Here is a 22,525-nt window from a genome sequence, read left to right as displayed (position 1 = left end):
ACGATATGCAGTACCAGGACTAAACGGGTACCAGTTTAGCACCAGTGTTTAATTTTTTGTGGATGATTTCTGATGTTTGTTCATTTTAAGACTCTTACCTGCCAATTTTATGTTTTTATTATTTTTTAGCCTGCTAATATTAAAATCTATAGCCTTCCCTTTAAGAACTATAAGAAGATATAAAACAGCTTTAAAAAGCAGCGTTATAGGATAGTAAGCATTAATTATTTATACAGAATGAGGAAAGGCAACATCATGTTCTCGTATTATTATTATTTTAAAGTAAAGATGAAAGAATTTTATATTTTGAACTTCATAATTTCAGCACAGTTAACACAGCATTAATAAAACTACAGTGTGTATTTCCTGGAGAATCTAGATACTAAACTTGAGTCTTGATATTTCCAAAAGGCTTCCAACATTCCCAAATCCAGCATCCTCCATAGTTCTGTTTATGATGTTATCCATTTTGATTGTGGTTTAGTGCAGCAGCTGTTGTTTAAACTGTATTTTCAAGAATAAATTGACAAATACAATTATTTGCGTAGTTTCTCTAACAGCAGCAGTGGAACCACGTCAACACTTTAACAAGCTGTCCTTTTTACCAAAAGTTTTACTAAAATCTGATGTCGATGCTGTGAGGAGTCATAAATGTTTGACTTCTGATGACTCATATTTGTGCAAACAGTGATGCAAAGAGGAAGAGTGTACCACCAGCACTCTGGCTGGTGGGTCTTTAACAGTCAATGATTTACCTGAATGTCTAAGCCTCATCTTGACTCATTTTGCATTTACCGTACAAGTTTAGGGATATACAATATATTTATATAGTATTTATAATGAGGGGTTTGCTTTTTTATTTGGCAAACATTTTTTAACATGTTTTCAAAGTGGGTTCTCTATATAATCACTGTAAAGAAGTCGGTCTTAAAATCTACCAAATACTTAGACTATTCATAAAAACACGATTTTCCTCAACATTAAATCTGATTAAACTTCCTATTTTAGATGATTTGGGATTAAATCACCTGACTAGCTATTTCTGATAGCTGAATGCCAAAGTGGATGGAGAAGTTTAGATACATCTTTTTCTTTCTTTAAATTCATAAATCTAAACATATTTCCCAGTATTCACATGGGTTAGTGACCACAGGTGCCATGAACAGCTAAATTCTTTAAGAACATTTATACCTGCTAATTTTATTAGCTCAAACACCAAATATATGCATATGCATTAATATGCACAGTGGAAAGCATCTTAGCACAACCGCAGAAGCTAACATCTCCCTTCTCTCTACTCTTGGAGAAACAGCCAATCAGAGCCAAGGAAAACAAAAGGAGGTTCTAGATTGGCTGCTTTCAAACAACAGCCAATAGCAACTCTAGTAGCATTGTGCCCAGCTTTTTTTAGCTTCCCAAGCTGCATTTTCATTCCAATTTTTCCTGAATATGGCTTTAAAAATTAGGGTGTTTGCCCCTAAATCCACCAGTAAACTGTAATCTGGCTTTTTGCTGATTTTGATTTTTGGCTTTTTCTTCTGGACTCGTTTCTTTCTGCATAATGACGCTTTCTCACCAGCTTCAGCCAGAATCCTTACAAGGTCTTTAGCTTTAGTTCTGCAGCAGATTCACATGTTAAACTTGATAAACTTGTTGAACTGCAACATCTGGAAATTGTATGCAGGGATTAACTAGATTACTTGAAGGTCCATAAGAGTCTTCCTGATATGTTGGCTGATTTCTAGAGTTCTCCAGTAGGTTCTATAAGGAAGCAGCGACTTTTAGGTGTCGCCTGAAAATACATCCTTTTAACTCAAATGTTATCAATGCATATAATAATTTGAGTATGAAGAAAATCCTCAACTAACAAATAAAAATGAGTTTGTCAAGGCAAACTGATCTAAAGCTGTAAAAGTTTAGTCTGATTTAATGTCAGAAGATAGAAGAAATATTTTGTGTTTTTTAAACTGTAAATTTTCAGCTCCTCGCTAGTCAAACTTTTCTTTTTTGTGACAAATTAAACAGGTGTTTAATGTGTTTTGGAGGAGAAAAGTATCTACTGTAAAGACTTGGGACACCCAGACCTTTGCATGCCTCTGTAGCATAACGACAGGGTGTTTCAGAGTTTCTCACTGCCTTCTGCCAGAGTGTGGTGCCCTAAACCTCAATCATCTAAATGTTCTGTTTACAGCATTCCCAGTACAAATAAAGGCTCCAGATTGAGGGATCTGCCAGTAGATCCTCTACTGAGTGTTGTAAGCATTTTGGTATCATGCACAGTCGAAGCAAAGATGGCTGCTGTCTGAAAACACCCTGCATATATCGATCTCCTGTGGTATCTTCTGTCTATTTACTCTATCCTGTCCTTCACCCTCACGCCGTCTCTTTTTCTTTGGCAGGGAGCCGAGGAAGGTGGTGTTGCACAAGGGCTCCACCGGATTGGGCTTCAACATCGTCGGCGGGGAGGATGGAGAGGGGATTTTTGTCTCCTTCATCCTGGCTGGAGGGCCGGCTGACCTGAGCGGCGAGCTGCGGAGGGGCGACCGGATCCTGTCGGTCAGTATTTGAACTCCCAAGCTTCCTGTCTGCCCTCATCCACAACTGTAACAAGCTGGAGGAAGTGAGATTTTCAGCCAGCTCCCGCTGTCAGAATAATGATGATAGAATTAAAGGTGGCCTGGCGTTCAGAAAGCCTGCAAACACCTGCCCACGCAGATATGTCCTTGAGCAAGACATTAAATCCATAACAACTCTGAGGGAGCCAAGCTGCTCTCTGCACAAAATCCAGTGATGCTTAAAAATATGACTGTTTTTAGTTCAGTTCTGCATTCAGTCCAGCAACACATTATGCATAATATTTAAATATGACCTATTGTGCTTCCTTGAACAGGTGAGGATAAGTCTATGAACATTTCAAAACATGTTTGTTAATTTTTTATGCACAAAATCATTCTTAGTTAAAGAGATTTTAGTCTACTCTGTTCTGCCTATTGTGAGTTGTTTTGGGGCCTTTATCATTTTAACTTAACATTTACATTCACACAAATGGCTGAAAACAAACACAATTCAACAACCGTACATCTTTGAAAAGCAGAAGTAGAGCCTCCTACACAACCAACAAGAATGCAGCAAGTGGTTCTGGATGGTACAGCAGTAAAACTAGCTGACCCAATGAGCTTCAGCTCTATGTGTGTTGCTAGGTAACAGGGCTGGTCTTAGATGGGGTTGCTAAGTGACGGCACAGTGCCTGTTGAATGTGAATCAGCATTCAGGAGGTTACTAAAACTGCAGATCTTTTGGAGTGTGTCTCCACCATGTTTGAACATTTAAAAAAATGCACTTTTTTATTCTTCTTTGCAAAGTAGTCTAATTAGTCTTAGTGTTTTTCCACTTCACAATTATCCCCTACATTTGTGTTGGTGTGCCACATACAATCCCAATAAAATTTGTGGATGGAACAAAATAAATCTGTAGTTACATGAGCTTGACGACTTGTGCTTTGTATCTAAATTGAGTATAATCCATAAAGCTGAGAATTTTTTTTTTTTACAGATCAAAACCTTTGAATCATTTTTAATAATTTTTTTTGCAGGTGAACGGAGTGAACCTTAGGAACGCCACTCATGAACAGGCGGCTGCAGCCCTGAAGAGAGCTGGACAGACTGTCACCATCATTGCTCAGTACAGGCCTGAAGGTAGGCAATTACTGTCCTCTTGCATGTATTCATATGCTTTATCACAAATGTGTCTCAGTTTTATACTTTTTAAATTAATCCTACTTGTGAAAATGGCAGTAGAACGTTATTTCAGCAGCTGTTGGTCTTTCAAAATGACTCTTAGGGTGGACAGTTTTCCAGCCCTACTGATCTTCGCTTGAGACCTCATTAAGTGCTTGTTATAATTTCACTTGTAAAACAATTTTCACAGTGAGCAGTGTCAACAGATTAGTCCCATTAGAGCTGGAAATTGTCTATTAAATTTGGAGCTAATTTAAAGTTAATCTGTTTTAGAAGTCCACAGAGATTGGCCTCAATTCAAAAAAATCAATTACAGTCTTTTGCTTTATTAGCAAAATTGGCTAATAAAACAGCTACTTGCCATTCCACCATGTAAAGTAAAGGCTACCATTCTTTTTTTTTTTTTTTTTTACAATTTTGAATGAAACTCATTACAACAATCTACTGGTTGTACACTTTGTTAAAGGTCTCCTTCTTTGTCTACAGTCATGTAAGGCAACTTGTTGGTTTTTGCAATATTTGGTGAGCAGAAAAAAGGGTACTGAATATTTCCTTAAATTTAGTCATTAGAATAACTGTAGCCTTGGTTTTGAAAGTTGCAGCATTTAGAAGACAGTTTGATAAGCAGAAGTATAGAAACTGGTCTGACTCCCTGCAAGCATAACACAAACCTGTAATTGTTAAACGCATTAGACGTATCCGGAGTTGGGAAGTAACGAGTTACTAAATTGAGTAAGTTACATTTTCTTGAGTAATATTTTTGAAAATAATTTACTTTTAGGAGTATTTTTACTACTCTGTACTTTTTACTTTTACTTGAGTAATTTTATTATGAAGTATCTCCGCTCATTGTTGAGTAAAATTTCTGGATTTTCTACCCACTGAATGAAAATCAAATATGTTTTAACCAAAAATTCACCAAACACAGACACACACCTGCAGTTTTTCTTAAAGTCTTATAAGTTTCTCACTGAAAGATACTCTTTTTTTTTGCCTGACTTTATTTTTTGTTACTTATTTGAATTATTGTTGTTTTCATCCCTGAAATACCAAAATTTATGCTTAAATTTATATTGATTATGTAATTTTTAAAATTATTGATTAATAATTTGATAAATTACTCAGTACCTGAGTAGACTTTTTACCAAATACCTTTTTTCTTGAACTGGAGTGATTTTTCAGATGGCTACTTTTTATTTTTACATAAGTAAAAATATGTTGAAGTACTTATATTCTTACTTGAGTAAATTTTTTGTGAACTCTGCCCACCTCTGGAAGTACCAATGGGACAACATTACAAAGCTGAGTTTTACATCTGCCTTCCCACATGTTGGCAAAGTTCCCATCATGCATCTACTGCTGTCCGAGGATCCAGTGGTAACTGAAGGTTTAGGTGTCAAATACCAAATTACCGGGGCTTCTCTGAAACAGAAATGTTACCAGGTCGACACACGTAAACTATACGTCTCACCTTTCAAGATGTCTGAGCGGCTGCAATCACATTAAGAGACTTGCAGATGCAGCAGTAAATGTAGCTGGGCTTACAATATGGTCAGCTGTTCAGAGCAACCTGACAAATCCAAATATTAAATACCATTTTACTTAAAATTAAACTAAAAGATAGCCTTGTTTAGAATAAGAGTGCAAAAATAGAAAAACTAATAATTTTAATTTGATGTTAAATTGAAACATGCTAATTCCCCTTATGTTGTTTTTTGTTCAGTCTTCAGTGTCTGGTTTTGTCGTGATCCAACGGTGAAATGTTTATTAATGTGAAGAAATTACAAACCAAAGATCCAGATTAGCAGGCCTGAGAAACAATCATGCGAACTAACCAATGCCTTTGTAAACATACGTCAAAGTTCTTTCCCAGCTCCATCCTTCCCTTGTTTACTCATAAACATACATATGGGAAGTTTACAAAGGACAAATGATCAGCACAAAGTGTCCGCAAAAACATAAGCAATGACCAAGTCAGATAAAAGTGTTTATTAGATATTTTGAGTTGCGTGAGGAAATCTTTCAGTGAAAACTAAAGAGAGACCACAAAGGTCTGGGATGAAACGTTTCTGTGTGAGGTTTGGTTTCAGTGTGACTTAATTAGCCATCTGAATGAGATCAAACTGCAGCTTGACAGGGGAAATTACCAACGCCGCGCATGCTGCAGTGAGGGCTTTCACAGCTTCGCTCCACCTGTAGGAAATGCTGCATGAGGAAAGTCATTCTGCCAGTTCATGGCAGATACCGTCGCCTAAAGACTGAGCATGCTTTCTGCCGAGTTCACAGCAATCTGCCGACAAGCCAGAGGAAATACGAAGGTAGAAATTATCTGTTTTAAAGTTCAAAGCTGTGCCACACTGACGCTGAATAATTACTCTAATTTCTCAACTTTTAATGTTTATTGACCAACAATCCAGCAGCTCAACTTATTGTATCTGAGTTGCACACAACATGTGAGAGCAGATTTAATCTGTAATAAAAACAGAAGTCATGTCACTGATACTCACCTTTCTTCACAGGTTGTTCATGTTTGAAAGCCTCTAATATGCTTGAATTACAACAGTTATGTAAAGAATGTGGGCCAAAATTCCTCCACAGTAATGTAAAAAGACTCAAACACTCGATGCTGGTTGTTGTCTCCACAAGTGGAAAAACCAGTTATTCGGTTTGAAGAGTAATTACTTTTTTACACATGGACTGATTGGGTTTCTTCCCTTTTTATAAACTAATTCCTCATTTAAGGATGTTGACGTTTGCATTTATTGTAGTTGTGTTATTTTTGATTATCTGAATGTTTTTACCAAAGCCAGACAAAATTTGTAAGGAGACTAATGTTTTTCTAATTTGTTATTTTATAACAAATTAGAAGTAAAATATCTTGATGTCATTTCTGATCCTCCTTTAAAGTTTATTAAGATATCAAGTAAAGTTTGCAGAAGCAAACATGTCTTTCTTCAGATTAATTAGTTTGTTTACCATTTCATGCTGCAAATATTTTCAAGCAGTCATTTTATTTTTCCTCATTTGCTCTACGGTTATCACTGAAAATGATACATAATTAGGTGATTAAGATCTTGGATACGAAGGCTTGTGGGTCACATTACTGTCGTTTTCTTAAGAAACCAAATGTGATGAACTTTGAAAATGCCATTAAATTTTAGAACCTCATTCAAATTTTTAAATGTTCAAGTGGTACGACTCCTCGAGTGTTCAGCGACCTTTCAGTTCCACTTAGAGCTGCTGCTTCAGTGGAAATTGTTAGAAATTGTCTTAAATAGTCAGACAAATGATATCTGTTTGAATATTTTGGTTTTGTATCATTGTACTGAATCAGTGATATGTTTCGATTCTGCGTTGTATTTGCATTTTAAATTTTGTGCAATAGTCTTTGTTTTCATGTAAGTAAACGCCCAACTTTGGACAAACATTGCAAAAAAGCTTTTTTTTTTTATTGTAAAGTGTAATTTTATTCTATTCAACACACACTCCTATGAAAATAAACCAAATATATATATATAAAATAATTAAATAAAATAAATAAGCAAGCTGATTTGACCTATATTTTTTTTTAAATAGCAATTTTTGTGACTGATATTGTAAATATGTGATCTGTGGTTATTATTTGAGGGTCACTAGAAAGGACAAAAACAAACAGCTTGTAATAATAAATTAATTACAAGCTGTTTATAAGCTGGAAGTTTATATTTTTCTCTTAAGTTCAAGTATTAAATAATAAAAGAACAAAAGTTAAAATTATTAAGGTTCCCCCGTGCCCAAACCCCCATTTGTCTTAGTGACACCACTGCATTTTTGTCAAAATTGCTTGTTCTTGTTTTTTCATTTAATTTTCACATATTGCTTATTTTTAAGAAAATACATTCAAAACATCTAAAACTATCACTTTATCAACATGGAAACAATTAATTATCTGAGTTGTGTACTAGCTGTGTTTATACAATTACATTTACTTGAGTAACTTTTTTGAAAAATGTACTTTTAAGAGTATTTTTTATCACTCCTAAAAGCATTACTTGATAAAAAATTTCTGGATGCTTTACCCTCTAAAAAAACAAGCATGTTTTAACCATATATTCAGTTTTTGTTAAAGTTTCATACACTTTATATTGAAAGAAACTGATTTTATTATTATTATTATTATTTATTATTATTATTATGACTGTCATTTTGGTCCTTAAAATACCAAAATTTCCACTTAACTTTATATTTTGATCCATCTGATGATGTAATTTTTTAAATTTTGGTTAATAATTTTATCAGTGACTCAGTCAGTACTTGAGTAGACTTTTTACCAAATACTTTTTACTTGAATAATTTCTTGGACGGCTACTTTTTACTTAAGTAAAAACATGTTGAAGTAGTGCTATTTTTACTGGAGTCTAATTTGTGGGTACTCTGTCTACGTCTGTTAATTAGCCAAAGAATGTGTGTGAACAGCTTTACTTCCTCGTTGCATTGTGGGAAATGTAGGAACTACTGTGGCAGGCTCTCAGCTGGCAGAGAAGACGTTCTCCAGCTTTTCTTTTTAGAGGTAGATCTTTTCAAAGTTGTATAACCTTATCAAAGTGCGGTTCTGGGTGGGCTCGGCGGGCTGTGGTCGTGCAGTCAGGTGTACCCGGTGCTGCTACCCGGCTAACATGGGCGGTGTTTCGGATAGGTCGGCTGCAAGGTATTCAGGTTCAGGGGCGGGCTCCTGTATTAGCAGGCTGAAGAGTTGAGCCAGATCCAAGGCGGGTAAAATAATACCTCCCGTCCGCCCCTGTTCAGTCTCCGAGCCCCCGACGAGAAGTTTGTGGACACAAACCCGGGGCGGCGATGGGAAGGGGACTCTAACCGGGCTCTACTCCCACCGAGGCACTGGAGGAAAGTTTGAATGCGCTCACGGTGAAGGTGGAAAGCGGCAAACTTTATCGGTCTCTCCCCGGCGGTGTGGATGGGGGATGGGCTCGGATACAACAGCAGCAGCACTACCGAAGCCGCATGAAGTCCCTAATGGCTGGATAAAGAAACCACCGGTTGCCCCAGCGAAACAATAACCACGCTTTGACTGAACCGAGGTGGGCCGAAGAGGGAAGAGAGTCGAGAACATCAAGCCTTGGAATCGGGAACAAACTCCGTGAGTGGAAATGCTCGTTTTACCTGTTATTGTACTGGGGACGTTTCTCACTAACCTGTAGTTTTTATACTGACACGCCTTAAAAAAGCTTATATTTCAGGTATCTGAGAGTTGTTGTAGAGAAGAGAAAGGATAAAATGTAGGTTAAACTAGTATTTGACAGCCTCACCCTTACTAAAGATGTCAGCGCCTGCCATTACCTGGATCCGTCTCATTTTATGACCTAATTTTAGTTATCTGGTGATTTTAAAAACAACCTGTTCCCACTGGGTTAAGTGGAGTCACATTACAGATATAAGTAGCAGAAGCCATTCAACAGTTGTCCCTGTGTAACTTTAACCTTTAGGTCACAGGTGTGGTCAGACAGGTGAGTGTCTGATGACCTCACCTGTCGATTGTAAATTTTACATCTTGACGTTGTATGACCTTTATTCCTCCACCTTACCACACTATCTGCTGACTGAATAAATTACAAGAGCTGCTCACTTTTCTTTCTTTTTTTTAAAGTTTATTCAACAAAATGGCTCCACCAGCTTTACCCTGCATTGCAGCTGTCTGGGCACATTCAGGCCTCTTTCTGTTGTTCTGTGTCGGTGTATCCAAGCATGTTGTGTTGATACTGTAACAACACTACAGAGGATATTGTGAGCTTTACATCTTTGCTAGGCTTTCAGATTTAGACTATGTGAGGAATGCAAAAGGGTATAAGTTGTAGCATGCTCTCTCTTGCACTGTAGCTCTTTCTATAAAAACTCTGCCATCGGATGCCAAATAATGTACATGTTGAGCTTAAAAACCCCACTGACTGAGATCAAAACTGACAGGAGTGCAGTTTGGATTTTTTTTTTGTCTTAAAACAGATAATAAATGTTCACACTTGGCTCTGAGAGATGATGTTCTCTTGCATGCCAAATCAGTCGGGCAGAATCTTGAATAATTATGTGGCTAGTTAAAGGGGAGCTTTGTCTTCCATACCAAATGATCCTGCTGTCAGCTCTGTGCCCTCTTTGTTACTCAGTGAAGGACTTATCTGCTAGTGTACAGTCCTTAACTACTCTGGACCAACATGCCAAGTGCTGGCAAATGATTGACTTCCTGCATCCCCTCTGGTGATCTGTGCCCAGCAATTCTACTGGCATCTTGAAGGGAGTGTGTGACATGTTGTTCATTTAACTTTGGAGCAGAAGGAACCCCCAATGAGCTGTACAGGGACGAGTCAATCTTAAGGGGGGTGGGGGTGAGTGGACGATGAGTGCTAGTTTATGCCAGGCAAAATGCCTGCAGAGTTTCCTCAGAGGCCAGGAACTGGGCATCCATGGATCTTTGATCGAAGGCCAGCTCTGTTCGCTAAGAGGGGTCGCAGTGCAAAAATACAGGCTCCTGCAAGAGGCCTGCCTGGGTGTTTGTGGTTTTCTGCAACCTTAAAGCTACAGTACGTAACCTTTATATAAAAAATATGCTTTATATTTGTTACAACTGCCACCATGTCGTGACGGGATTATAATAATCTAAAAAGAGCCAGTTTCTCTTCTTCCTTCATGTGCTGCTATTGCTGTCTGAAGAAATGTACAGCTCCTGACCAAAAACAACCAATCAGAGCCAGGAGGAGTGTCTTAGCGCTGTTAATCAACATATGAATACGTTGCTAAATGTGCTAATGGCAGAGAAACAACTCCTGTTTACCTGCTTTCATTGGTGGCCATGCTAACTAGCCTTAGCATTCACAACAAGCTCTGCTGGGGACGGGAGTATCGGTGCCATGATTGACGGCACTAAGACCCGCCTCCTGGCTCTGATTGGTTGTTCCTAGTTGGCGCTTGGTGAAGGCAGAGTAACTCAACTTTTTCACAGATTATCTGTCTCACACCAAACTGTCACAGCATAATGACAGTTTCAACAGATATGTAAAAATACTGCAGCTTTAACAATCCAAAGAGCCATTTTTGACATTAGTCCAGCTAAATTAAACTCATTTAGAGTTGCAAATGTTAAATGTTTGCTGTAGGAAATTGTTTAATAAAAAATTCTATTTTTTTATTTTAAAAACACATTCAGACTTGAAAACTTTTGCAAAGAGAGGGTACATACTTGTTCTATCTGATCTTGATATAACAAAAAAAAAACCTAAAGAAAACAAAAACAATGGAAAACTACTAAAATATGCATTTGTTTATGTACCTATATTTAGAAACTCCGGTTTGTCATTTTTAGCTACCTCTGATTAGACCATCATCAGCTCTTTAAATTTGATAAAAATAAAAAAGCGGGTTGTATATGTGCATGCTGTTATGTCACACCGTGAAAGAATGTAATTGCTCCAACTCTCTGGATGTTGTAAATGGGAGGAGTAGTATGGAGGAAATGTGTCACCCTCATTAAGCTCACAGCACTTTGCATCTGAGACCTTCGCAAACACATTTAAGCGAAGTTGATCACGCGCCGTCTGCAATGCACTGTACCATGGAGTGTTAGCATCGACTAGCTTGACTATCCCTGAGAACATTGCACTTTCTCACATTACAAGCACTTCCCCCCCATCCACTGTTGCCTAACCGGATCAAACCAGAAGCCTCCGTCCCCCAAAATAAAATAAAAAAGCTGTACAACTAATGAGGGCACACAGTGGGAGTGAGATACAGATTAGTCCCAGTTTCCATTAGCTGTCTTTCTTTCTTTTTCTTTTTTTTCTTCCTGTGGGTCACTCCTAAAAATACAGACCAGCTCTGGAGTGTTAATTGATATAAGGAACCTGAATTTCAGTGTCATAATAATTGTAGTCGCTCACGACTGCAGCACTTCAAAGGTGTTCCTGTTTAATGAATCTTTTATGCAGGACTGATCACCAGTCAAGAATGCGTCAGTCAACAAAATCATGTAGTACTTCATGTGTTTTTCACCTGAGGAGGGAAGAACCTTCTCCTTTTTAAAACTGTTGTCAAAACAGTGTGTTTGTTTCATAGAGAAGTCACAGAAGCTGGTCTGATCGTTTGGGAAACTACGGTTCTCCAAGTGAGATGATATATTTTTAAAACATGAATCTTTTTATGGTTAAAATGTTTCCACAGTTCAGATGTTACAGAATTTACCCACATGGGGTTTATTGCTCAATAAACACTAGCAATATTCCCATGAAGCTGTTGGAGGAACTTGGGACAGTGCAAAACACAAGAACACACTTTGTTTTGTACAAAGCTAATTATGTCTAACGTCCCTCATTAACGGTTTTCTGGACGGAAATCACAGTGTTCACAAAACAATGCTTGTGGACTTGAATTTATTTTGAATAACATGAACAACTGTGAGCTGACTGTTGCAGTTCTTGGAGTAAGAAGGTTTTGGGTTTGAATCTTTCTAAAGTGTATCGCTTGCATGTTGTTTTTTTTACAAAGTGTTAGTTTTATCTGGGCATGTCGGCTGCCTCCCACTGTTAAAAAATAAAACTCTTGGTTTCTACTGTTAACTCTGAAATTGTCTGTAGATTAAAGGGCAATTAAATGCGTCTGACGACTGATTACATCTCAGTGATGCGGCGAAGTCTGTCCAAATTTAAAGGATCTTCCAAATGCGTTGAAGAACAGGTTTGGTGCATCCTTCTATCCCAAGATCCATTGCTGGTCGAACGGGACATTTTTGTCCTTGTAATGACGAAACTAGAAATGGAGTGGGAGTTCAGTTTTAAATAAACTATTATCAAGGAGTACAAACATTTAAAGGTTAAATTCATTGTGCTGTTAGGCTTTTATTTGCAAGCATGCTTTTTAAGATAATTTTTATAAAAATAAAAGATTAAATTGGGGGAAAAAAGCTCAGGAACATTTCAACCACCATTTTACCAGTTTATGTATAGTCACGGTTGCTAGGCGACAGGACATACTCCTAAGAAAGCTAAAGGCTAAGCTGTCCAATTTCACGGCCACTCACCTCCTGTCTTCATGGTCGACCGGGTAGTCTGGTTCTTCGTAGGACGCAGCTCACAAATCCTGATGCACCGCTCACATCTTCGACATGAGAAGTTACGCATTCCAGCAACGGCAGCCATGTTGGAGACATTTAAAGTAACTAAAACCAGATACTTCTTGGCGAGCAGCCATTGATTTTGTAGCTATATTTATGTTTCTCTCTGCACTCAGAAGTCAGACTATTTTCCATTTGTTGTTTTTCTGAATCCCTAGTCGGTAAAAGTACAAGAACGCCTAGCAACTATGAGTCGTATCCAATATGGCTGCTGTATCGTGTAGTGAAACTTGGAGGTCTGGTTGTTTCACAGCACATCTGGCAGTTTGTACCTCATTAAACCAACTGCACACATAGAGCTGTAAAATATTTATTTGAAAGAAGGAAATGGTGAGAATTATAGTACTGGACTCTATTGCTGAGATCCATTCCCCCTCTTCTCATCTGGGATTAGACATCATTCCCAGCTTCGACTTATGAGACAATTTGGAAGCAGAATAATTTAATCCTCCTCTTTGCAATGAGCAAGATATTAGCTGCCTCTCATCTGTGATTAAGGTGCGACTTTCTGGTGTCGCAGGACGTCCATGATCTCGTTGGGCCCATTCCACCCACTTTGTTTAGCACTTCTGTGATTTCATGTTTGGTCTTGCGGAAAAGTGTGAGAGGGATTTGCTGTGTCAGGGAAACATTTCTGACGTGGGATGTTGTAAGTTGGCTCCAATGTGGGCACTACAGTTAGGCTTTATCACGGTAAATTTTGCTGGATGATAGATTGTCCCAGAAGTTATTGCGATAAACAATAATATTGTTGGTTTTCAGACCGTTTTCAAGTAATATAATGGTAGTGAAATAATAAAAAATGAACTTCAAATTCTCATGGACTGGAACTGGAAGACATTTAAGTATCCAAAATAAATGCATAAAACGGAAATAAATTAAATGAATTATGAAGTCTTGGTAAACAAAATTGTCATTAAAAAACTACCTAAAAGCACCAGACTGAAGACTATTGTCACCAAATTTTTGGTAGAAAGAGAGAGAAAAAACGAAAACAAATAATGGAAATGGAAATTGAGTTTGTCTTAATTTATCATGCAACAGGCTCATCTTTAGACAAAAGCCCTTGTTCTTAACATCTGGACTTAACCACAGTTTTAACCCATTTATTCGTATTAATGCCTCCATAACTTCGAGTTTAGTGCGTTGTAAAAAACTAAATCTTTTGCTGTTCTGCTGGTCTTTTTGCTAATATTTTTCAAACAACTCTACAACCTCCTGCTGACAAGTTGCTCGTAAAATAACTAAAAAGTCCATTCCTCAGTCTTAGAGAGAGGAAAGAGACTTTCACTGTCAACATTAAACTGTCTTCTAACACAGCTCACGCCTGGTGATGATTAGGTTTCCATCCGGTAATGCTATCATGAGCTTAACCCTCGCATCATCCTTATCAAAGCTTCCCACTACAGTACGAGACGATTCTGCTAATAAAACAACTCCTACTGAAAAGTTTGTCACATGGCTGATAAAGACTGATGGATACTTGAGGGGGAAATGAGTAATATCTCATTTTTAGGGGTATAGATAACTTGAATAATTGCTATCGTTTTGTTTCTACAGTGCAGGCAGAGTTGTTTGCATTACTGTAGCTGCACATGTTTGATGTTTGCATGTAGACAAATAGTTGATACAGGTAGCGTGTTGTATTCCTATGATTGTCAAGGTGTGATCCTCAACCAACCATTATTTAAAAAAAAAACAACTATTCTGATGTTTAATCAGATAAAAAATTGGCACAATCAGCAGATTTTTCATCTAAGCGCTTAAACCATTTTATACAATATTAGAAATGCATTAAGATGCAAATAAATTAATATTAAAAAAAAATAAGAAAATAAAAAATGTCTTGCCTAAATTATATCCTTTGCTTCATACATTCCTTGAATGTACAGTATGTAGCAAAGCATGCATCTGCACCAAAACAAACACTTTCAATAATGTGATTAACCATTTAATAATTGTATATCAAAAGGTGCTTAGTAGGAGTTTCTTCAGAACTTCTTCTTCAGAACCAGGTCCAGCAGCTTAAGGAGTTCTGGATAGAACATTTTCACAGACACGTTTTTTCTTATCTTAAATTAAAAATGTAAATATTTTTTAAGGTTTGGCTTAATTACTTCTCTGAATATGTTTATCCATCAGCAATTTTTTTTTTTTGAGTCTGCGTACGATTAATCGATGACTAAATAATTTGATAATTATTTCAATATCGGATTAATCATTTCAGCCCTGATGCTCAGCTGCCTGTATTACCTTCTGCATTACTGACATGCTGAATTTCTGTATTTACGCTGAACTCCTGCAGTCCTCCTGCGGTCTGATGTCTCCGTTACCAGAAAGGTGTGGCGGCTGTTTGTGCTTATCTTCTGATTACCACTTCAACTTTCCGCGTCGGCTTCAAACTGATTGCATCGCTCTTTTCTGCTCCTCCTGAATTTCCACTATTTAGATGAGTCATTTGGACGAAAATCACTACCTGTGCATCTGATTGCACTTGTTCTGTCTCGCTGGGAGAGCTCTGAGGACGAGCTGTCAGCTTGGTGGTGTTGTTGAGGAGGGGTTTTAACGGAGCTCCCTTTTATTCAGCGACTCCCCGTCTTGTTCTGCGGTCCCTCGGCTCCCCAGCAGCTGCTTCTCGTTCTCTGCTCCCTGCTCTCCTGTGCCTGAAAGCCAGTTGGACGCAGCTGAATGGCTGCTACCGCCTGTGCAGCCCCGTTTCAAGGAGTGCTAGATGGTTGCTGTTGGTTACAGCCAGTCAGGCAGTGTCTGGTTACCTCACCTTGCAGCGTCACTCTGTTGCATTGTTAACCCTTTGAGCAGAGAAAAGGGTGGAGAGCCGTGGCAAGGCCTGGAGCGGATCCGTGTTTGCTTTGAGAGCGCGGTAGGTTTCAGGAGGGAGTGAGTTGGGTCTTGTTTTTGCACCTGCTCGGTGTTTCTCCGGGAGCTTGGGATTAACTTCAGCTCAGTCATCTGTGTGGTCATGAAGTGTTTGCTTTGATTAGGCTACTTTGTCTTTGCCTGATAGAAAATGGACTTTGATCTCAGGTGGCTTACAAGAAATATTTCCTGCTTTCAGCAATTGAAGCAGTAAGGTAGTGGGCTAATTACAATTAAAACGGGGATACTTGTTGCATTGTTTTGATAATGTGATCTCTTCCAGTCAAATCCAGCCACAATCTTTGGCAATCTTGTTTGGAAAAGTGTAATGCAGATCAGATTACCGCAGCGTTTCCCCAGAAACAGCCGGTTTTAGGGGTACCAGAGGCGTCATCCACCAGCCCATCCAGGGGGGACATGATAACAAATTTTGCTGGACGATAAATCGTCCAAGAAGTCACGATGAACGATAATATTGTTGTTTTGAGACCATTTTCAAGTAATATATTGGTAATAGCATAAATGATGCAAGAACATATTGTCAGTGTCAATAAAATAAGAATTCTAACGAGCATTTAACAGTGGAAAAGGGAAGACATTTTAAATATCCAGAACAGATAAACACAACAGGAACAACAAAAAAACGGGCACTGAAGTCTCTAACAAAATTGTCCTTCGAGAAAAGGGCTAGTTGAGACCAAAGCTCCAGACTGAGGACTTTTGTCATTCAGATTTTGGAAAGAGAGAAAAGAGAAAAATGATAAATTATGCAAATGGAAACTACTGAGTTAATTTTCATTTATCATGGGATTAATTCATATATTGCTTATTGTGACAATAAGCAGGCACACAGTGTTTTGGAGTTTAAAAAACATTAAAGTTTACAGGAAATTTTAAAATATCGCTAGATAATTGTTATTGGAAAACATTAACACATAAACACCAACTATAAATTTGTAAAAAAAATGCAAACATAAAAAAATACAATCAAAATAAATATTGAGTTGTCTCATCCTAATTCAAAGTTTTTTCGATTGTTTATCTGTGACTCATCACTTTACCAGCTGAATCTGTTGACGTGTAGGCTGGTAAAGACAGGAAGTGGTTACGGCGTTCCGGTGAATAAAACGTCACCTGACCTCAGTCTCCCTTTGAGTTCACAAACTGACCAAGCTGTGTTTCCATTGTGCTTCCAATCGTTTCACAGAGACTCTTTTTGCTCTCACTGTTCCTTGTGTACAAAAGAAGGAACTATAATCAATAAGCAAACAATCCTCAGCCTAGTGGCCCACCAGGCTTATAATCCGCTGGGTGAGTAAAACGTGTTTTATTGCAGCTGATATCGTCATCGCAATATTAACTAATAATCTCTCCGTCACAAGATCCAGTTTTATGAGTCTGTGACGCTCATAAAACTGGATCTTAAGCCTAAGAGAGGTAGTTGTTCTCGAGTTGCATGTTGGTATAAATGTTTCCTATACCAATTACAACTCCTACAGTTTTGTGAATACAGGCAATTTTTTATTTTCTTAGAAAAACTGCTACATTCCCACCTTGTTTGACCAGTCGGCTCTCACTCAGTGTGTTGAAGGATCCCATTTTAAAATGGACATGAAGTTGAGGAGCAATATTAGTTTTTGTGGCAGTTTAGTTACCTAAAAAGACTGAAAATAAGTTTTAAATATTTTTTCTATTATTTGACTGGTGTACAATAAATACCATAAAATATTGTGAAAACATTTACTCAAATGGCAACAAGCCAATCACATTGCATCAACCATGCTTCCTTCTAGGAGATGTGCAATATGGCTTATAATGTTATTGTGATGTTCTGTGGCATTTACTATAATGATAAAAGTCATGATTTAAAGGATTTTATATGAGTTTGTTTTCTACTGCAAACTTATACAATCACAAATGCTGCTGTCGATTTAAGACAATTTACTGATTATTATATTGGGTACTTCAAGATAACAGAGTATTTTTATTGCTAAGTGGTGCACAATAACTGCATTTAATCATATTTTAAAGTATTTTATTTATTAAAATGTAACCAATACTTGGGAAAACTAACAGTCGAGTTTATCTTAATGATAAATCAAATTTCTTATTACAATAAAATGAAGATACAACAGTTGTCCGTCTCTATTCAGGACTCTTGATACCAGTTGAACATTTAAAACTTCCCAGCCTAACGTTGACGATGTCCATCCTTTTGTCACCAAAGTGTTCCCATCTTCTGATTGCTACTTGCTGCAGATCAACATGGCATCTCTAAATGGCCTCAAACTGCCTTGTTGAACATGACCAGTAGTTCATTGTGTTTTAACAGCTTCCACAACTTGGTGGAACGAGATCCTCCTGATAAGAACCTGCTGTGATCCCATCAGGTCAACATGGACCAAAAATCTCCTCAGGAATGTTTTTAACTTGCTCCGGATTTAGAAGGACGTGGGCCCCGGGGGCTAAAGCAAGTTTTGGTCCCCCCCCCACAAATATGCAAATTATATTATACTTTATACTGATTGATAAATAGGCAGACCTTCAGATTAGTGGTACGGATATTCAGGTTAACACAACCACTGTCAGATTATGGTGTAATTTTATCTGCTCAATATCATAACGAATAGAATCAATAATATATCTGGTGGTGTGGCTTTTTTGTTTTATGATATATCTTGGAAAAAGTTGAAGGAACAGTTTTTTCAGTTTAAAAATGTAAATCTTTCAGTAAGTCAACTAGTAGAGTGATAATGTCACAGCCTTACATTTTTGTCTTATTTTTATTTATGTTATCGACTATCAGTTATTGATGTTTGGAATGAGAAAACTGACAGGTATTGGTTTCAATTTAAAAAAACAAAAACAGTTGTGCATCTCTTGCTTATTTAGGTAACCGTATGGCTGTGAGCAGAGCCTCACCTGTTGGGCTGTTTAGTAACAGATTATGCTATCGATTATTCTGACAATCGATTAATCCGTAGAAATTCTGCTATTTTGTTTTACCACTAAATCTTTTTTTTCTTTTTTGAGACTAAACATTTTATTGCCTAAAATGCAATAACATAGCATTTCTTTTGTGAATGCTTGATAATTTGTGGCAAAGGATGAGCTAAAAAATACTTTTAACTTCAAAATGTGAAAATCTGAGCTCTCTCTGCGTGACTTAACATCAATACAGTGAAGGGCTGATCTGTTTTTTTTATATAATTTTTATTTTTTTTATTTGGATTAACCGTTAGCTGGAGATGGGTACCAGCAACCCTCCCGACTCCACTAGGGGACAAGGGTGTAAAGAAGATGGATGGATGGATGGATGGAATAACCAGTTAATAATTACATGGAAAAAGGTGCTTAGTAGGAGATTTTTTTTGTACAGAATTTGAACCAAGAAAAAGTAAAACTATGCCACTTGAGGAGTTTTGGGTAGAGGAGGTTTGCAGATAGAGGATTTTTTAAAATCTTAAATGAAAAATATATGCATTTTGCATTTAAGATGCATTAAAAATGCATTAAATGCAAAATAAATTTTGTACAAAATTGTACAACCTGCTACTGCTTTTTCAGAAAATGTCCTTTTTTGGAGTCAGTATTCTCCAGTTATGATTAATTGATTACTAAATTAGTTGACAATTATTTTTGATAATCGATTAATTGTTTCAGCCCTGCTCACCTAGCATTAGCAAGGCGTGCTTAATAAAGTGAACGTTGGGGGTTTTTTAGTCTCCTGTGCGATCACCTCCTCATGTTTCTGCCCATCTGTTTATCTGCCATCGCTCTCTGGTGAGGTGGCCTTGCTCGCTCCAGCAGCCTCGGCGCAAAGCTCGCTGCGCTCAGCAGGCTAATGAGCGCCGTCCTAATGAGAAGGTCCAGCTGGATTCATACATCATCCCTGAGCTGAGGAGCTGCTGCTGGATTTACACACCTTTGACAAATGACTGTGCACAAGAAATTCTTGGAGGCCTTCCCCCCTTTTTTAAACCTCACTAAAGAGCCCATGTTGAACTTAATTAATCAGTGTAATTAATTACCTGACATGAGACATTACAGGATGTGTAAGACAGATCTGTGATAAACCATCTGTACCCGGGGTCATTAATCAGCTTAAGGATTCTCTGAACCTTTCCTCTATTCACTTTAGTTAACTGCTGGGCTAAATAAAACTCTAATCTACGGTAATGTTAAAGCAAAATAACACTCGGTGGGCTCCTTTTATATAAACCGGTCAATTCTACTGGACTGGTCCGTCACGATAACAAATTTGATCCAGATGTTATTGAACAAACTTCCAGAAAACTACAAAACAGCTGAAACACTGAGATCCTTTCAACCGAGGCTAAAACCCAATTTGTTTGAAAGATGACCAACATATTCTATGATGGCACCGTTTGTTACTGGTTTCTCAATTGGTGACTGTATTTTGTTTTTATGACTTTTTGTGTTTTTAATCATGTCAAGCACTTTGAACTGCTGAAATGTGCTGTACAGATAAACTTAACTGATTGATTTATTGCGATAAATGATAATATTGTCACACTGAGAACATTTGTGAGTAATATAATGGTAAAGGCATAATAATAATGCAAGAAGACATTCTCAAAGATCAATAAACTTTTAATTCTAATGAACATTTAACACTCAAACAGGAAGACATTCCAAGCATCCAAAATAGAAAAACTAAAGAGATGAATTATGAAGTCTTTGTAAACAAATTGTCCTTTACAAAAATGGGCTAGTTGAGGCCAAAACAGCAGATTCAAGACTCTTGTCATCCAGTTTTGATAGAAAGTAAAGAGAAAATCATGAAATCATGAGCTTGTTTTAATGCATCATGTGATTAATTGATCTATTGCTTATTGTGACAGCCCTACTACTGCACCCGCAGAGTGGCAGCCTGTTTGCTCAAGACCCCATTTCCTATTTTTGAGGTGATGTTGACACATTTCTGTGTTTTTGTTTCTTTCACGGCAGAGTACAGTCGCTTTGAGTCGAAGATCCACGACCTGAGGGAGCAGATGATGAACAGCAGCATGAGCTCAGGATCAGGCTCCCTGCGCACCAGCGAGAAGCGCTCCCTCTATGTCAGGTACACACAAACACGCAGCTGCACTCGCTACATCAAATTCAGAGATCTGCTGTTAAAATAACCACTCTTGCATAACAAACCTCAGCTTGTCTGTGGGGGGTGAAAGAAGCCCAAATGCACGTGTTCTTAAAAGCAGGCACACATGGCTCTTTTTTCTTTGTATTTTAAGCTAAGCTGTAAGTGAGAGACCGTTTAATTTAGGGCATCGGGTTGATGGCATTCATCTTGTAAGAGCTGACGGACATCCCGTGTTGTTGTTTTGACGCCTGGGATGACATTGCCTCGGCTTCCTTTAATGCAGATTGACAGAGGGGCTTGTCAAAGTGACTCGCGTTATGACACTTTGGGAAAGTTGCCAAACTGGATGGAGGTTCATTTAGAAATGAAAGCAGGTGGCGCTCCTCTCGCACAGCCACAGTGAAAAAGAAGGCTGGACAAGGTTCAAGGTGAAACGGCCATGTGATGTAACGCCAGAGATAACGTCAGAGTATTTCCTTTTATTTCTGCTGAAGCTCAGATGCTCTTCTCCCAACCTCAGCTTATCTCACCACTATACACCTTTTAAAGTTGTGTATGAACTGTGGATGCATTCTTGACTTAAAAATGACATTTTTAAACAATTAATGCACTGGTTGGACAAAAACTTATATTCAAATATGAAGACTGGTGTTTTTGGTTATTTGACACTATCAACGTTTTTTTTTGTCCTTTTTTTGTTTTATATTGCTGTATGCTAATGTAAACAATTAGCATGCAGTTTTATTTACATCATGAACTGTAAATAAAGTTTATTATTGAAATCCATCCCAGTGGATACATACTTGCCATAAATTCAAAGTGAATTTTAGTGTTTTATGCTGTAAAGTTAATGAGGATTTTTCCACGAAAACTTGTGCATGTCCAGTCTGACTCATGGCTCTGGTATGGATGGCGTCCTGGGAGGCTTGTAGAGCAGATCCTGCTCCTGTGCAGGTGACTAAGCCCATGGTTATGTTGGGAAAGCTGTCTAGTTTGCTGACTGAAGCAGGAGCTGCCTTATCCTCCCTGCACAGCTCCAGGAATGCGGAGGCCTTCAGCCTGTAAGGTGCACTTAGAAGAGGTCACGTGTTTTCCTGCAACACGGATAATGCTGGGAATTTGCCTGTGTTGACGGTAGACTTGTCGAGCTTGTCTTGAATTGCAGCATAATCGCTTCACCGTTGTTTGTCTTCCCGGCTCTAGTTTCGGTTAGCAGGATTATGTCAGGCAGGTTGAAATCTTAAAAACCGATGAACAGGATGGTTGGGTTGTCATCCGCTCTGTGACATATGGCCTACAAAATGTTAAGAAAACCTAAACCAGTAAAACAAGACGTTACTCCAGTTAGAAACGCCTGCTGGTTTACGTGTCCAACAAGGTAGTGAGGCCCTGCAGGACCACAAACATGCTGGTTGTTGAAACGATTTATAACAGGGATGTCCAAAGTCGGTCCTCGAGGGCCGGCATCCTGCATGTTTTAGTTCTCTCCCTGATTTAACGCACCTGGATCAAATGATGGCTCGTTAGAAGCCCTAAGAGGAACATTGACGAGCTGAAAAGGTTGTTACTACCACCAGGGAGAGAACTAAAACGTGCAGGATGCTGGCCCTCGAGGACCGACTTTGGACAACCCTGGTTTATAATCAGTATGAGGGGAAA

General features: G+C 38.1%; 1 protein-coding gene across 13 annotated transcripts in view; it reads left to right on the top strand.

The window, feature by feature from the left end:
* dlg3 (discs, large homolog 3 (Drosophila)) overlaps window positions 1-22,525 on the top strand; it is a 108,348-nt gene that overhangs the window by 76,662 nt on the left and 9,161 nt on the right. For all 13 annotated transcript variants that reach the window (XM_016672954.1, XM_016672953.1, XM_007555095.1 and 10 more), the window contains 3 exons: window positions 2,400-2,556; window positions 3,593-3,695; window positions 20,734-20,848. In XM_016672954.1, the coding sequence (XP_016528440.1) occupies window positions 2,400-2,556; window positions 3,593-3,695; window positions 20,734-20,848 (375 nt within the window). The remainder of the gene's footprint in view (window positions 1-2,399; window positions 2,557-3,592; window positions 3,696-20,733; window positions 20,849-22,525) is intronic.

The sequence above is a fragment of the Poecilia formosa genome, unplaced genomic scaffold, assembly GCF_000485575.1.
Source record: "Poecilia formosa unplaced genomic scaffold, Poecilia_formosa-5.1.2 Scaffold68, whole genome shotgun sequence".
Classification (NCBI taxonomy): domain Eukaryota; kingdom Metazoa; phylum Chordata; class Actinopteri; order Cyprinodontiformes; family Poeciliidae; genus Poecilia; species Poecilia formosa.
The sequence above is the reverse complement of the archived record's forward strand: the minus strand, read 5'-3'. Positions and strand labels throughout refer to the sequence as shown.